The 17,030-nt window shown below is 43.4% G+C and overlaps 1 protein-coding gene across 10 annotated transcripts in view; it reads right to left on the bottom strand.

The window, feature by feature from the left end:
• Positions 1-17,030, bottom strand: part of AUTS2 (activator of transcription and developmental regulator AUTS2) — a 1,153,302-nt gene that overhangs the window by 306,195 nt on the left and 830,077 nt on the right. For all 10 annotated transcript variants that reach the window (XM_070484474.1, XM_070484470.1, XM_070484475.1 and 7 more), the window contains one exon: positions 13,669-13,698. In XM_070484474.1, the coding sequence (XP_070340575.1) occupies positions 13,669-13,698 (30 nt within the window). The remainder of the gene's footprint in view (positions 1-13,668; positions 13,699-17,030) is intronic.

The raw sequence follows: 17,030 nt of genomic DNA, 5'->3' as shown, positions 1-17,030 counted from the left end.
TGAATGAACTGTTCATGAAGAAGACATGACTAAGCTTATCACCTTTCAGTCTTAGGAAAATCATTTCAGCAAAACTGCCTGCTATAGTTTAAGAAGTACTGCACTGGACACAAATTAGGTACTCTGGGATGACCACAGTTCCTTTGGACAAGTAAGTTACATTTTGTACCCTATATAAGTAATTTACTAATTGGCCTTCCAGTGACTTGGACCCCTGTATATCTCAAGATGGCTGTCTTATACTTGGAGAGTAAGTCATCATCCACTATATTAAAAATATTAAGGAATTCTGGACTAGTCTGAATGCATGTACACATGAACCCTCACTCCATAAAATCCTGTGCCCTTCTATAATTTTTAATAGCTTAACTTAAGCAAGATAGAACTAATCTGTGGATGACATTTAAGGTGATTCTCTGAATATTTAGGCAACTATTATATATAATTGTAAACCATGTGCTCCTATTTGAGACCCTCTGATCACTATAAAGTGCTAACTTTGGATGATCAAGGCAGCTTGGATGGCTGGCAAGAAGTACCTATGAGCATAGCAGAAAGGTTAGGGTATGCTTCACAGACACATTGTTGTCTGCCCAACTCCCACCTGCTAGGCCCTCTGCTCACTCCAGCACCAGACAGAGTTATCTCCAGAGTAGCACTTTTGAACAACATGGCCCAGTCTTTTTACCCCCAGCTGATTGATTCAGGCCTGAGCACTTGACTTTAGCTAGGCCAATCTACAGTCCTTTCCAGAGAACCTGCCCGCTGGAACCTAACCCAGCTTGAGACAATCTGAATCCTTTCCTTGACTTTTAGTAACTGCATTGGAAAAGGAGAGTGTCTCTTCCATTGGCAGAAGCTGAAACGTATAATGCTCAGGAGGATGGGTCATGATTTCTACCAACAGGAGAAATCAAGTCTCACAAACAATCAAGCATAAAGTGGACAGGCAAAAAGAAGTAGAGATAAGACAGGGAGGGCACTTAATTTCCTGTTTCATGCTTCTGAAGTCCAGTCCCATACCTCTGCCCTTCTGACAGTTTGGTTATTTCAACACTTACCTGTATTCCAAAAGCCTATATTTGTTAGTCTGAATTTAATTTGTGTTATGTGAAACAAAAAAGAATCTTAAAGGGGCCGGCCCGGTGGCACAGCAGTTAATTGCGCACGTTCTGCCTCAGCGGCCCAGGGTTCGCCAGTTCAGATCCCAGGTGTGGACATGGCACCGCTTGGCACGCCATGCTGGGGCAGGCGTCCCACATATAATGTAGAGGAAGGTAGGCAGGGATGCTAGCTCAGGGCCAGTCTTCCTCAGCAAAAAGAGGAGGATTGGCAGCAGTTAGCTCAGGGCTAATCTTCCTCAAAAAAAAGAATCTTAAAAACAAAACAAAACACTGCTAACATAATACAGCTAAAGCTGTTAAATCTTATGAGCTTTAAAATGACCCAATGACTTCATGAAGGCTCTTGTATGAGTTCTGCTTTAAGTATTGAAGAATGTGGAGATCATGTATTTTATCTAGCTACACAGAAGGTTGATGAATTCCTTTATACAATGAATAAGTGCTTTGTAATTGATTTGTTGGGTAAACCGAATCTTTTTCAGTGTCTAATCTTCTTCTTCTTTTTATTTTTTTGTGAGGAAGATTGGAGCTGAGCTAACATCTGTTGCCAGTCGTCCTCTTTTTGCCTGAGGGAAATCATCGCTGAGCTAACACGTGTGCCAATCTTCCTCTACTTTATGTGGGATGCCACCACAGGGTGGTTTGAGGAGCAGTATGTAGGTCTACACCTGGGGTCCAAACCTATGAACCCCAGGCCACTGAAGCAGAGCATGCAAACTTAACCCCTATGCCACTGGGCCAGCCCTAGTGTCTACTCTTCTTAAAGTAGGCCTACCCACACATCATTAGAAGTTTAGGAAGGAATGAGGGTACAAGTGGAAGTAAACAGTCCACATATGGTGTCATGTTGTCTCTGGGGAATACAATATTTAAAATTATTGCTACATTCTAAACAGACCATCTGAGAGACAGAATTACTTTTCAATGACTGGATCACTATTTTCCTTCTTCTCTCTTACTCTTTGAGTGATTGGATCTAAGGCCAGAGGAGAAAATCAGGTCAGTCCCCTGGACCTACTGCAATCTAGCAGGGAAGATCAATATGTGTGCTTGGGAGCCCAAGGAGGGTGTGGGACCAGGGAGCACAATTCTTAATGTGCTAATATAATTTCAAAATTCTCAGTGAGAGAAGCCATGCTTATCTATGGCTCTTCTGTTGCAGCATTTAAAAAATTGCCCTGAGGGTACAAGGCATAACTCACTTTATGTGTGGTTTATTGACTAAGTTTATGAATTTATGACCCTACCACATATCCTGCCAAGGGGAAGAGCAGCTTGTCCATTCTGTCCAGGAGGGGTAACATCTCAAGTTTGGAAGAGAGAGAGAGAGAGATGACGGGGCCAGAGAAGTGGAGAGAGGTCTTTCTGTGAGAGAACAAAACGTAATGTCTGAGCTGTACGTGTGCTGGACATTGAAGTGTCCAGCACTAAGGATCCACCAAAAGAGAATTTTGATGATTTTACTCTTGGCTGACAAAGTGGACCCTAATCTGTATCCCATTCATTATTTAGAGACAACCTTAAACTGTCCTTTTAAGGTACACGATTCAACTTAAGTTTATTACAGCCTCTCCAATAATTCTGAGAAAAAGGATGCTAAGCAATATAAAAGAATGAGGCATTTTGCCAGAGTGACTGCTTACCCTTAAACTAACAAAATCAATGCCTTTCAAGTACCTTACAAGTACTATTTGCATGCAAGTAATGTGCTAAACATGAAAGGGACTTAGTACTTAATTAAAGCTCATCACAGAGCATCTTTCTGAGAGATATTTTGTTGGATGTTAAAATTACAATTGAAAGTGATTAAATACTCTTTGAACATTTCCTTTTATTCCAACATATTACTATTCTCCCTGCCTTTTCCTATCAGTCCTCAGGCTTACGGGAAAGTCGCTTGAGGGAGAGTCCAGCTTAGTGGCTGAGTGCTGCCTCAGAAGCTAGACAACTTGGATTCGAAACCCGGTTCTGCCACTAACTGGGGCAAGACTTTGGGCATATTACGTAAGCTCTCTGTGACTCAGTTTCCTCCTCTGTAAACTGGGGATAATATTAGCCCCTACCTATTAGGGTTGTAGTGTGGATTAAACAAGATGATATATGTAAAGCATATATAAGCACTATTTAAATAATAATTATTATCATCTCTACATAGCATGAAACACTAGAAAACTTACAGAATTTGAAGTCAGTGAGATCTGGACAAAAGGAAAGAATCTTATCTCTGCCACCATTAGGACATGGCAAATTATCTTTTTGAACCTCTGTTTCTTTATAACTAAAATGGAGTAATCATGCCTATATGGTGTAAAGACTGTATGCGATAATGTGTAAAATCTCCTGGAAAACACTTCTAACTGGGTTTATGAGAATATCAGCCTGTGTGGATGGACATGAATTGTGCCATACTGAGGACCCATGGTTCCTTCCTTTCATCTGACCACAGGCAGACAAGAACAATAAAAATCAGCCCAAGGCTTGGCAGGGACTGGTGCTTACCCTGGGCTCTCCTCAGAGAAGAAGGTACTGCCCATTCTACCTCCAGGGGTTAAACGTCAAGGAGAGAGAGAGAGCAGACTGCAGTGGGCACTGTGGTCAGCCGTCTGTTATGTGCACAAGGCAGCTAGTCACCTGCCCAACTAGGATGTCCAGAGAGGTGCATACCTGCAGGCTGGCTCCCCATAAATTCTTTCCCTGGCTTCTTTCTCAGTGTAAGAGGAGAACAGGCCCTGCTTAGGCTACCTCCTCACAGCACCTCTGTGCATGAAGTCAGGGCCCTTGGGCTCCCCAACAGACTGCCTGCCTGAAGCACACACTGGAGCCAGGGAACTTGCCTGAGAAGCCAGTAAAATTTTAATGCACTCTGTAGTGCGGTCATGTCATACTCGGTTATGGCAAATAATCCCAGATGCCTGCAGAGGTAAAATGGAGCTGTAATGTGCTTGCCTCCTAACCCGAGCTGACAGCAATGATGTACGACTACCATTAGCGGAAAATATCACTTCAACTAACCCATGATCCAGCTCTGCTCAGGGTCACATTATCCGTGAGGAACAAATTACACTCCCAAAGTAAATACAAATTTTCTACACAAAATGGGTACCAAAAAAGGGAAGGGGGAGATGTGTTCCCTTCACCAGTACACTGCTGAGTGACACAGATGATAAAGGACAGAACAAGTCACTGGCTGACAGAATGCTGTGCCGTAATCAGCTCAGCCGGCGCGCGCCAGCTAATAAACACTATGTTCTCCCCTTAGCAGCAAATACAGAATCTTCCACGTGGATATGGCTGCTTCAGGTATTCCCTATCATTTGGGCTGCAGGAATACCCCAAGCAGCACTTGCTGGCAGACAAGGAAAGGCCCCGCAGACTTGGTGGACCCAGCGACTCTCTGCAAAGGTGGCAGTCAGTGTCTGGGGATGGACAAAAGGGTTCTTGAGGTGGCAGGTGACAACACAGAGTAAAACCACTTTGGGGGTGCGGTTCAAGAGCTGTGGTGACACCAGAACCCCTTCTCCTGTGTGCTGATCATAAGAAGAAACCAGTCTGGAGAGACTATCTGAGACGCAAGAAGCGCTGGACCAAAAGCTCAGACATGAGTCTCTGTTTCAGGTCCAGTTCTTCCCCATGCTGCCTCTGCGACTGTGAAAAGTCCCTTTTCCTTTCTGGGACTTCGAAAATCAACAAGGAAATTTCCAGGTATAACAGCAATATTTTTAGGGCACCTACTAAGTGCCATGCACACACCACATGTGGGGTACTTGCTGGGGGCCTACAATTAAATAAGACATTAAATGTGTACACATAAGTATACACTAAAAGAAGACTGAGTTCCTTGACCAAATATGCCTCATGCTTAACCTGCTGATTGGTATAACCTTCATCCCTAATTCACTCACAGTGGCCCATAGGCTGACTTTGCTACCCATCTGTAAGGGTTAAAACACACACCTTGTAGCTCTAGCCTCCTCACCTTGGACAACTGCTTCTCAGGTTAAAAAAAGGTCACATTTCAGAAGAGCTTGTACATCTAGGTTGTCAGTATTTATGGTTGTCATAAATACCAAACTGTATTTATGTAAGGTTTATTGAGACACTGCCATTCTTTGAATTTTTAGAAGTTAGTGGGGTTGTGGATGGATAGTTAGATACAATTCAGGTCTCCTGTAGCACGAGGAAGGTGAGGCACAAAGAGGAAGATGGCAAGGGTTCTCAAACGGCACTTCTGGGTATATCCCAACTCACCTTGATGTATAGAGAAGCAGCATGATTTGGGAAAAAAGAGCCTAGATCCTGGAATCTTAAGACATAATTTATATCTCAGCTCCATCAGTAACCAGCTCTTAGGTTCATTTTCTTTATTTGTAAAACGATGACACCTGCTTGAGAAGATAAAGTCCTTGAATGGACCTATCACTGAGCTTGGCACATTGCAGATGATCAACAACGTCGTATATGAGGCTACGTATAGATCCCCACAGTAAGTATTTAAATAAGTCACATAAAACGACATTTGTAAAAGTGTTTTGAATACTACAAAGTTCTATACAATGTGAAATGGTGCTTCATCTTATTATTTAGTTATTATTGTTAACTCTAATCTCATTTGTTCACTGCCCCCCAAACATGAGAAGCATCAACATTTTTCAACCAAGAAATTAGGGAGGTGAAAAGTCACTGAGTCCCAACAGGAAATGATGAAGCTCAAACTGAGCCCTTTGGTTACCACAACCTCTCACCTCAGGGGTTCCTGGTCAGTACCTTATTTCAAATGCTCCATTCCACTGTCTCAATAAACATGCATATACTTGGGAGACCTTGAACCAAGCCTGGGTTTGGAACAGTGATGGAGAAAACTGCCTCTGGTTATTCTTCAAGGAATGCAGACGTCATGCAGGTCTCTAACTAGTACGTCTCAACATGATCCCCCTGAGAACAAACAGGGAAAGCTATAAAGGGGGCCAATTTGACCTACCCAGCTGTAACTTAGGAAAAAAAAGAAGAAAAAATTATATCCATTCAGTGAATTTTGGGACTTCCAAAAGTATAAAGTTTGGCTACTTACTAACACCTCCTAACACAGAGACTTTACGCTCCCTATCACAGCTATTTGGTAAAGTTATGAGGAACAATTATCTGTAACTGTATCACTATCCAAAAGTCGCCAAGGGGAATCAACTAAGTTAACCACACACACACAAATACATATATGCGTGACCAAAAAGAAATTCGTTCATCTTTACTGAGGACAGAACTCTCTCCAATCCAAATACAGAATAAGACAGACTCTCAACAACCAAAAAGCAACCCAGATTATACTCAATGACAAGCCAGTTGCATGAAACATGGTAAAGGCATCATTAGTACAAATGCCTCTGCTTATGACCTTCCTGATATTCAGGTGGCTCAGCGTTCATGGTTAATTTCAAGAGGCTGAAAGCTATCACCTCCATCTAACTCCTCCTTGGCTTTGCAACCTTCCCTTCAGGTAAGCCATAAAATCTAAGCTAATGGCTTATTCTAAGAGAAAGCAGCTGACCTTTTCTCTGGGAATGTAGAATCATGTATCCAATCTCGGATGTTTACAGAAGAATTCCTTTTATAAGTCAAAAAATACTCATAACCAATCAAGTGTGTTCTTGAAATACACTATGTAAGCTAGCTCTTCACTAGTTCCCATGCTCTCCTAAATAGTTAAGGTAATTGAGGAATAAGATTAAACTAATTACTCTGCTGCCTATTGACAGATGCATGGTGACAGACCCAATGGAGTCAAGCAACTACGATGCACATGTTGGTTCATCAGTCGATACTTGAAAAAAAATGTGAGTAAGTATGAATGACTAAATGAAAGAACCAACAAATAGGTAATGACTCCGTTTAGACCTTAGGCCCATAAGTAAGTTTCCTTTAGTTACTTGAAAGAGTCAACACAGATGTGCCTGGACCTGTTCAGCATGATTATTCCCTCTTAGGAATTGTAGAGAGGTGAAAGAATGGAAACAATTTTTATATAATCTTCCTTCTACCTTGGGAGAGGAAATACAATCACATATTAATTTCCCTCTGGGTCTGCCATATTGTTAGGGCCTAAATAAATAGCTACATGGAAAATCAGGATATTCAGTGCTAGTTCTTTGAATTCAGCCTCATTTTACAGATGACAAAACTAAGGTACAGCAACATTAGGTAACTTGCCCAAGGACACACAGCTGGTTAGAGAGAAATTAGAAACCAGGTCTTCTGAGCATCCTTCTCCATTACCTACCCAGGATGAACAATGGAACATCTAGAACTTGTTCATCTCACTATTCATTTTAAGAAACAAGAGTTTAGCTGAAGATGTCTGACAAATTTCCAACAACTCTTGAGTATTCATTTTGTTGATTTCTATTTGGTCAAAATCTACACAGTTGTAATCTCTGTCTTTTTTCAGGTATATGACATGGTAGTAATGGACAGATATTCTACACACACATCCAATGTGAGTGTAGCAACGTTTGGTTTGGCATGGAAATGCTGTGATATGAAAAAGAGAAGAAATTAATGAAAGTCAGGATTTAAAATAATTTCCAGTAGAAATTTAATCCAAAGATGGTATCAATAGGAATTTTGGATGGATATGATAGAATTAAGCCAACTGGAAATATGGTGTTATTGGAAGAACAATAAAATGTCATTTTGCCCTAGGCATAATCTTGGAGGGGTAAGAAGAGGTTGAGTGGATAGGCATATGGAAATCAGGCATCCAAAATGGAAAGCTCTTGAAACTAAAACAGGAAATGTAGAAATTTCCCAAATAAGCTAGGAAATTTATAAATGGCTTAGAAGTATCTTATGAGAAAATAAAACTGTAAAAGATGTATAGAAGCCTGAAGAAGAGACCACTTATTTGTTGGAGCCCAGAAAATAAACACTGGGATTCATAGGAGGTACATGCAGGTTTGAGTACCAGTTTTCTGAACTTGTTTCGCTTATCCCTTCCATTTGGAGATGAGTATCCAGGAAAGGAAATGAAAATTTACCAAAACAATAACATTATTGAACATCTACTTTGTGCCAGGCACTATGCAAAGTACTAGGGATATAAAGACAAGAACATGGCTCCCTGCTCTTCTCCAGGTCTATGGTTCTTTGCTTTGCTGCTGTGAAATTGGAAAGGAGGAGAAAACTCCTTTCTCTAGATGCAAAATAGAAGACAGCATGTCTGAGTTGTCTCCTAAGCAGAATACGTCCTATTTCAAAACCAAGGATGGGGGTTCTACAAGAAACCACGAGGGCCTTCTGAGCTTCTGGAATGTTGCTGAGGGTGTACAATCTTTACCAAGTGTGAAATGTGGCCAATCAAGGGATGGGACTCTTCCATTGTAAGCACAAGCCACATGCCCAGTCTTCAGTTTGACATCTCAGCAGTTTCTGAGACCTTCAGAAGCCAAGTAAGGCATGTGGTCTGTGTTGAGTTAGGAACATAAGCCTCTGCTGGTTTTCTTGCTGCTTTTCTTAGAAGCTACCCACTTCCAACCCAAGTGAACACAAAATGATCAAAAACAACAAATTTAGCATGAATAAAATGCTTAGCATGCACTAATAAAAGCGTGCATGTCAGGGGAGAGGGAGGTGATGTGGAAAATCAGAGGTACAGCATTTGCAGTTAGCCAGTGTCCCAGCAGGCTGTCCCAGGTATTTGTGAGCAAGTCACAGGAACCAAACAACTTTCTCTAGGTGGTCACTAGAATCATTAAAAACCCAGAGGGAGGAAACTGCAATCAGCAGTCATATTAGAAGCTTCATCAGGAAAAGGAGGATTCATACCTATGAGGAGGTTTGTGCATATAATACATGTATGGATACACCATTCATCTATAAACAGAAGCAAGTGGGTGCACGCACACACACAACAACTCTATAGCTTTCAAGTCCTTCTCCTGAGCTGTCAAAATTTTAAGAGCATTAAAAAAGGGGAAAGTATATGTTTCTCTTTTGCATTTGTTATTATATGGCGGGGGTTCTCAAATCCAACTGTGTATCAAAATTACCTAGGAAGCTTTTGAAAAAATACAGAGACTTTGGTCCCACTCCAGACGTACTGAGTCAGACCCTCTCTCTTGTGATGGGTATCTGGGAATTGACAGTGTTTGGCATTTGGGATAAGGGCTGCACAATCCACTTAATTGCCATCCGATCCTTCTCAGACAGCATGCTTGCTCTTGGCTCCAGGTTGTGCCCAGAGGAAAGCCTGATGTTTGGGATAAGGAGTTTAAAAAACATTGTTTGGGGACCCTCACAAATTTCCATTTAGCTTGGATCAGGAAGAAGTGCCCTAGGACATGAAGGCTGAGCCTTGGGTTCCAGTGGAAAAAAAATCACAGCTCATGTCTTCTGGCAGTTTTCTGGCAGATCTCGACTTTCCAAAGAGGAGGACAGCCTTCCCCCTTCCCCAAGTGATTCTCTCTCACTTCCCCAAGTAAAACTAATGAAAGCTAACATTCATGGAGCACTTACTACAGGCCAGGCACTGAGCCGAGCATCTTCATTTAATTGTTACAGAACTACAGGTGGAGCTACTGTCATCGCCATTTGGTAGATGAAAGAACCAAAGCTTGTCCATGGCCACAAAGTAGTAAGGGACAGTCGGAAACAAGCCTAGGCCATCAGACTCAGAGGACCAAGTACTTGACCACTGGGCACTACACCTTCCAACCAGCTCTGTCATGTGGCCCACACAAGAAACAGAAAATGACTAGATGGAGAGAGAATTACTTTTAACCTCCACGCTAATTTCTTAACCAGGGGCCGGCCTGGTGGCGCAGCGGTTAAGTGCGCACATTCTGCTTGGGTGGCCTGGGGTTCGCCGGTTCAGATCCCGGGTGTGGACATAGCGCCGCTTGGCACACCATGCATGCTGTGGCAGGTGTCCCACATATAAAGTAGAGGAAGATGGGCATGGATGTTAGCTCAGGGCTAATCTTCCTCAGCAAAAAGAGGAGGACTGGCAGCAGTTAGCTCAGGGCTAAACTTGCTCGAAAAAAAAAAATTCATAACCAAACAGGGGGTGTTTCTTAGCATAATGGGCTGCTGCTAGGGGGAGAGAGAGAGAAAATGAGAAAATATAGGCCAAACATGTGGAACGAAGTGTGTTGCTTCTTTGTTCTCATGCTACCAATTCATTTCAAGTGGAGGATTGGAATAATTGCTTAATTTGGGTGATTAAGAAGTTTAAGATTAAGAAGATTAAGGTGCCAAGTGCTTCCTCTTTTCTTTGCACTAAGTACCATAAAGAACAATCCCACATCTAAGAATCAGATGGCCTTCTCTAATCCCCCACCCAATTTCTACTCTTTACAAAAGTCCTCCAGGTTCTCTGACATTAATGTGAAATGCATTCACATGGCTGGGAGGGGAGGCTAAAGGAGATGCTTTGCTTATTGTCTCATAAAAGCCTTTTCCATGCATGAGTATGTCTCCTGCATTTATGGAAAGCTCTGCTTTTTTAGCTCCTTTCCCAGTCACTTCCACATTAATTAGTAAGGGTATCATTTTATAAATTACAGCTTCGTATCAGAGCAAAGCAGAGTTTATCTTAATTCAGTCAGCTGTGTGAAATACAGTACCCTAATTTTAGACCGCCAGTTCTGCAGATCCCTATGGAATAAAAGAATGACAGGTTTTCCGGAGAGAAATCCCAGTGGGTTCCCTACAAGTCTCACTTTTGCCTCCAACAGCATCCCTGGTGGGTTGCTAAAGGGATCCCAGGACACTGAGTGGCATCTTTTCTACCATTAGCAATTCAGATTTGAATGCGAATCCTCCAAGCAGCACATGAAAGCAGCCCCCGTTAGCTCTGGGGCTCCGAGGGGGGCCAAGGCAAGATGCTCTGGTACAGAGGAGGCTGACAGGGGCCCAAGCTCCAGCGCGGAGCAGAAGTCTGGGAGGATGGTGTTAAAGTCGGTGATAAACACGAGACAATCTCAGTCCAAAAGGAGAAGCCTGACGGTCTTAACTATAACAGGGCCAAGCAGGCAGGACTGCAATTACAGAGTCTTGAGCGCTCCTGCCGGGAGCCCTCTGGAGGAACGCCTAGTGACAGGGCAGGGACAGATGATGTGAGTGCGGAGCAGAGCAGCTCCCAGTTAAGAAGAGGACCTGAAGGGCCACCAGAATGTTCAGGAAAAGCAACCAGGGTGACTGAGGCAGGAAGTGTGCAAGTGCCAGAGGCCCTCCTTTCCCCTGTCATCACCTCTCTCATGGACTTGCCTATAAACATCTCTTTATTCTCCTTTACTGCCCTGAAATCATCCCAAACTTTGAGAGGTGGGCACTGGCTACCTTCCTACCACCCATCACTCTGGTCTGACACTTTGCTGCTTCCTGCAGTGAGAGATGGAACCTGCACAGCAACAACTCAAGAATTCAGGTCCAGGAAAAGGACTGGTTGAGGGCTCTCAGCATGCTGGAAACACCTTGACCCCCCAGATCCCTCTGAAAACCCCAGCAGCTCTGGTAATTCTGGAAGTTAGCAGAGTTAGGTGATCATCTAGACAAGTGGTGCTAGATGCCTCCAGAGATTCTGAGGTAATTGGCCTGGGATGAGGCCCAGGCATTGGGATTTTTACAGGTATTGGGATTTTTACAGCTGTCCAGGTGATCCAATGTGCAGTCAAAGTTGAGATCGCTGAGGAAGACACCTACACGGAATGCAAAACTGGGGATCCTTACTACCTTCTACCACTGCTGGAAAATGGTGACACTTATGGATTCACATTGCTTTTTAAAGAAAGAATGTCTGCTCAGCTGTGGAAACCCCAAAGAAGGCATATCCCCTTGGAGAAGTGCCACTGAGTTGAAAAGTGAGATTGACTATCACCTGTAGAAGATCTCCTGGAATGGCCAGAAAGTACCAGTCCCTCCCTGGGCATCAGTGATGCCCAACGGAATGAGATTATGACTACCAGTGGGAATGTGGCCTGGGTGGCTCCAAGGACCAGCAGGAATGCCTTGAATGCTGAACCACTACTATTGTCCACCCATCTCTGGCACCCACTAAACACTGGCTGCCTGAGACACCAGGGAACCTACTTGCAAGGAGCTAAGACTCCTGGGGGCTGGAGGAACGATGCTCTTGTCCGTTAAACAAAATAATCTACAGCCCCCTTTCCAGTGTGTACTTTCGCTGTCATCCAACAGCCCATTACCATGTCACAGCACAGCGCACCCTTCCATAGGTCACTTTGTTTAAAATGACATGGATAATGCACATGTCAGCAAGCTGACAGTTCTGGCCGTCCTTCAGAGATAAAAACCTCAAGGCGAGAGCCTGTTCTTATCTGGGGGACATGCATTGGTCTATCATCCAAGTCAGGCAGAACATGATTTCTCCAGAGAGCGCTTTTTTCATTTCCTGATTTTAAGGAAATCAAATAAGCACCATTTGTCTTCATCTGAATATGCTTGACCTGCTCAAATGATGATGTCTTGCATTTTATAACAGGCTACATATGCTGAATTCAAATTAACGACAGTACAGAACAAGAGCTTTTAGATCTCTCTTGGAGGCTGGCAGTAGAGATGGAGGGAAAATTCTGGGCTTGATGGGAAGATCCCACTAAATACTGACCACAGAATTCTGAGTAAAATCCCCAAGCATGTAGGAGGTCAAAGTCAGAGAATATGGCTCAGAAAAGCCAGTTATGGAGGACAGATCCAGAAATTGGGAAAGGGAGGTCTAGTCCCTTCTTTTTGGTGCCAAGCAATACTGAAACCATGATACTCAGGTAACCCTTTTCAAAATACATAAAGTAGGAATAAAATTGGAAAGAAATTTGGTTGGAGGATTCGGAGCTAGACCAAACAGACAAACGATCTCTTTGCTTGAGGCAGCAGAAAGTTCACTTTACCAGGTTGTGATCCAGTCTTCTGAAAGCTCAAAAACCAAGCTCCTTTTCTTGATCCATGTTGAACTGGATACACAGAGGCTGCTGGCCATCAGCCTCAAAATAGAGTATGTACCTGCTGGAAGAACTGCCCCCCTTCCCACCTAGCCATCCACCAGGAGAAGTGAGCAGTTCCCATCTGACATTCCCTGTCCACCCCTCACCCCACAGAGACATTCCTAGAAACATGCCATTCACATTTTTATCATGAAGGTCAATTGGTACAGAAAAGCAGGAAGAAACATATGTGTCACCAAAAAAATAATGACTTTACAAATACATACTAGCAAGTTTAATGGTTCAAGTAAGGATTAAAAAAGAAAAATCAGATGATCATTAAAATAAATAATTCCCCTTTTAAAATCTTCTATAAAGACTTAGCATCACATATATGTAATAGTAAAGGGCTTGTTTAAAAAAAGCTGACCTCACAAATTAAATATGTTATTTTTTATCATAGGGAATGTCACTGTGTGAATAAAGCCCATTTTGGCAGGAGAGAAAGGTGCTGTCAACCTGAGGCTGGCACCCACCCCACTGTAGCTCCATATAAGAGAAGCACGGTGCTCACAGTGTCTTACGGATTGTGCCCACAATGGAGGGGGTCTTACCTTCTCTTCCTGGTCACTGTCGCTGTCACACTGAAAAGGAAGATAAGAGAATAACGGTTAATGACAAAATGGAATAAGTTTTTACTTTTTGTAAAGAAAAAAAAAAAAGCAAGACAAGTAAATAGGAAACACTGTCTGAGCTAGAAAGGGTTTGTTCAGCTCAACCACTGGTAAATGGAATCAGAAGCAAAATGCTGAGAAGCTGCTCTGTTGATTTCACTGGAAGCCTGTGCTCTCTGGCTCTTCTTGGGGTCAGTCTGGCAAGGCGCTCCATCACACCAGTGAGCACTCCTCACTGCACTGCAGAGGGGACGCCTCTGGAGGAGCCAAGCTCACTACAGGATTAAGGTGAATCAAGATCATTCAGTGGGATTCAGAGTAAAATCAATTTCTTAACAGAGACTTTGCACCTTCACCTAATGTGCATGGCTGTATTTCTCCTGGTGCTTTCCTAGAGGAAAAGAGGTAAACCTCTGGACACTGCATCCTCCTATTTGGACTTTGAAAGAAACAGAACATAATGGGCAAGGCTCACGTGTGACAGCTACCTCTTCTGGAGTTTAGAGGCCCAGAGAAAAGACGGAACACTCCCCATAAAAAACATGCCAAGGACAACGGTCAGGGTAATAAATCAACAATGTGGGCAAGAAGATATTGTAGGGCACTAGACTCACACTATATCTAACAGATCCCAAATTCCAACTGTTCTGCTGCCTTTGGGATAACTAGAGAATGACAACTCAAAGCTTTGGGCTCCTCATTAGAAGTAAAGGGAAAAAAAGAACACAAATTGTTTTAAAAACCAAGAGTGTGGGGCAGGCCCAGTGGTGCAGCGGTTAAGCGCGTATGTTCCGCTTCGGCAACCCAGTGTTCGCCAGTTTGGATCCAGGTGTGGACATGGCAACGCTTGGCAAGCCATGCTGTGGTAGGCGTCCCACATATAAAGTAGAAGAAGATGGGCATGGATGTGAGCTCAGGGCCAGTCTTCCTCAGCAAAAAAGAGAAGGATTGGGGGCTGGCCCCGTGGCCGAGTGGTTAAGTTCGCGCGCTCTGCTGCAGGCAGCCCAGTGTTTCGTTGGTTCGAATCCTGGGCGCGGACATGGCACTGCTCGTCAGACCACGCTGAGGCAGCGTCCCACATGCCACAACTAGAAGAACCCACAACAAAGAATATACAACTATGTACCGGGGGGCTTTGGGGAGAAAAAGGAAATAATAAAATCTTTAAAAAAAAAAAAAAAAGAGAAGGATTGGCAGATGTTAGCTCAGAGGTAATCTTCCTCAAAAAATAAAAAAAAAACCAATAGCGTTTTGTTAGCCAATATTTCATTTTAAAAAGAAGGATGTGTTTTGTTATAGTAAATGTGCAGCAGATAAATATATCCATTCATTCACTCAACAGCCCTTGATAAGTACTGTTAAGCTAGACAGATATTCAACCAAGACATAGGACTGGCCCTAAAGTAGCTTTCAGTTTAGCAGTGGCAATAAACTAGAACACAAACAATGAACAGGGGTGTGGCATGATGAGAGCAATGTTCCATTAAGATGACTTCTTATGGGATGGAGGAGGGACAGTACCCTGTGGGGAAGGACGAGGGTCAGGGGGAGACCAGTCTGGCAACCATCACACTGTCTAAACCAGCACAGTGCATCGTTTGAGAAAGGCAGGAACAGATGGCACAGCAGTTCTGAAGGTAGAATCAACAGGACTTGATAACACAGGGATATGGGAAGCAAGTAAGAGGGATGCGTCTAGGATGATGCCAAGGTTTTTTAGTATGGCCACCTGGACACGGGAGTTGATGTAGCTATGAACAGAAACAGAAAATAAATTTGCTTATATAGTAGCCACTACTGGCTAGATAACCAGAGCCATTCACAACCCCCTTTTCCCTAGTCTGTACCTGCTCTTGACATTTTAAGATTAAAAAAGCCAGATATTCTCTTTCCCAACTTTCCCTGCTGCAAAAGGTGGCCATAAGACCCATTTTTGGCTGAGACTTAAGGAAATGTCTGCTGAGGAGTCTGGAAAATTTTTCTCTCATCAACAAAAGGAGAAAAATCAGAAAGCACTTGCTTCTTACCTTTGAACATGATTGTATGAGGATATGATGTCCAGATCTGTGGCAGCTATCACGCAAAAATGAGGCAAAAAGCTGAAGTACAAAATCAAGATGGTGGGGCCGAGGGAAGAAAAAGTCTGGCTCAGCTGAGCCACTTGAACCAACCTCAGCGCAGCCAGCCTCTGGACTTTGTTGTTCAGATAACAATAAGTTACCTTATTGCTTAATCCACAGTTAGAGTGCTTTCAACTGAAAGTAACAAAAACCTCCACTCAAATGGACATCTTGCTATTATAAGACACAATTTGGGAACTATTCCTCTTTCCAGCCTAAGCTCTCTACAAGTCTTCAGGAACTCACATCGCAACCCCAGGGACTGGAGTTTCTACTTTTCCCGCTGGCTCCTCAGCGCCATAGGGTCATCAGAGTTTTAGTGACAGCAGTTTACCCAAGTAAACAGCCTTGTTTTCAACCAAGCTTCCAACCTCAGATTGTCTAAACTTACACTCTTTTGCCTGACAAGTGATTTCTCTATTATAATACGTCAAACGAGTTAAGAAAGCAAAGGGGTGAGATGAAGACTCTGAGGGCCTAGAATAGCACATGGATGAAGAGCAACAGTTCTCCTGACTGTGGGACTCCACTGCCTTTACTTACGCCTTCCTTGAGGTTCCTAAGCTCTGGGCACATTCTCCAGAGTGACAAAGCATTCAGGAGGCATGTAGAAGAGAGAAGATTATTTTGCCAGGCATTTTCCCAGATGTTTAAAACCCAGCCTGTGAAGTAATCAGTGATGGCTGAAGGCTGTGGCATAGCATTTGCCCACATCTCTGAGGACTGGTGCACAGAGAGTAGAGAGAATGGAGAGGTTGGGAAAGAACCACCACTGTCCATGCCCCTCACCCCCACCCTAACAGCAGTCTGTTCCTGGGAATGGTTATTTCTATCAAAGTGTTAAGCTTCCTTCTTTCCAGCAGTCCAGTTCTAATTTCAAGGTCCACTTAATTCTGCATCAAGTAATTACTGATATACCCAGAAGCACCTTGTCTCCAGAGTTAAGCATATGGTGAAGAACTGAGACCTACTGGTATCCATTATGGAAGCAGCACGGATGCCAAGCCGATTACAAATGCTCAGGCTCCCCGCACAACATGCCGGGTGAGTGACAGCTCCTCAACAAGGCCAGTCGCAGAGTCTGCCAAAACAGTCTCTGCTGCACTGAGGCCCACATGGTGCGCTGAGAAAACAGTTCCATTTCTGGTATTAAATTCCCATACTGACCCGAGGACTTTGCCG

This window comes from Equus asinus, chromosome 14 (assembly GCF_041296235.1).
Source record: "Equus asinus isolate D_3611 breed Donkey chromosome 14, EquAss-T2T_v2, whole genome shotgun sequence".
In the NCBI taxonomy this organism is placed as follows: Eukaryota; Metazoa; Chordata; class Mammalia; order Perissodactyla; family Equidae; genus Equus; species Equus asinus.
The sequence above is the reverse complement of the archived record's forward strand: the minus strand, read 5'-3'. Positions and strand labels throughout refer to the sequence as shown.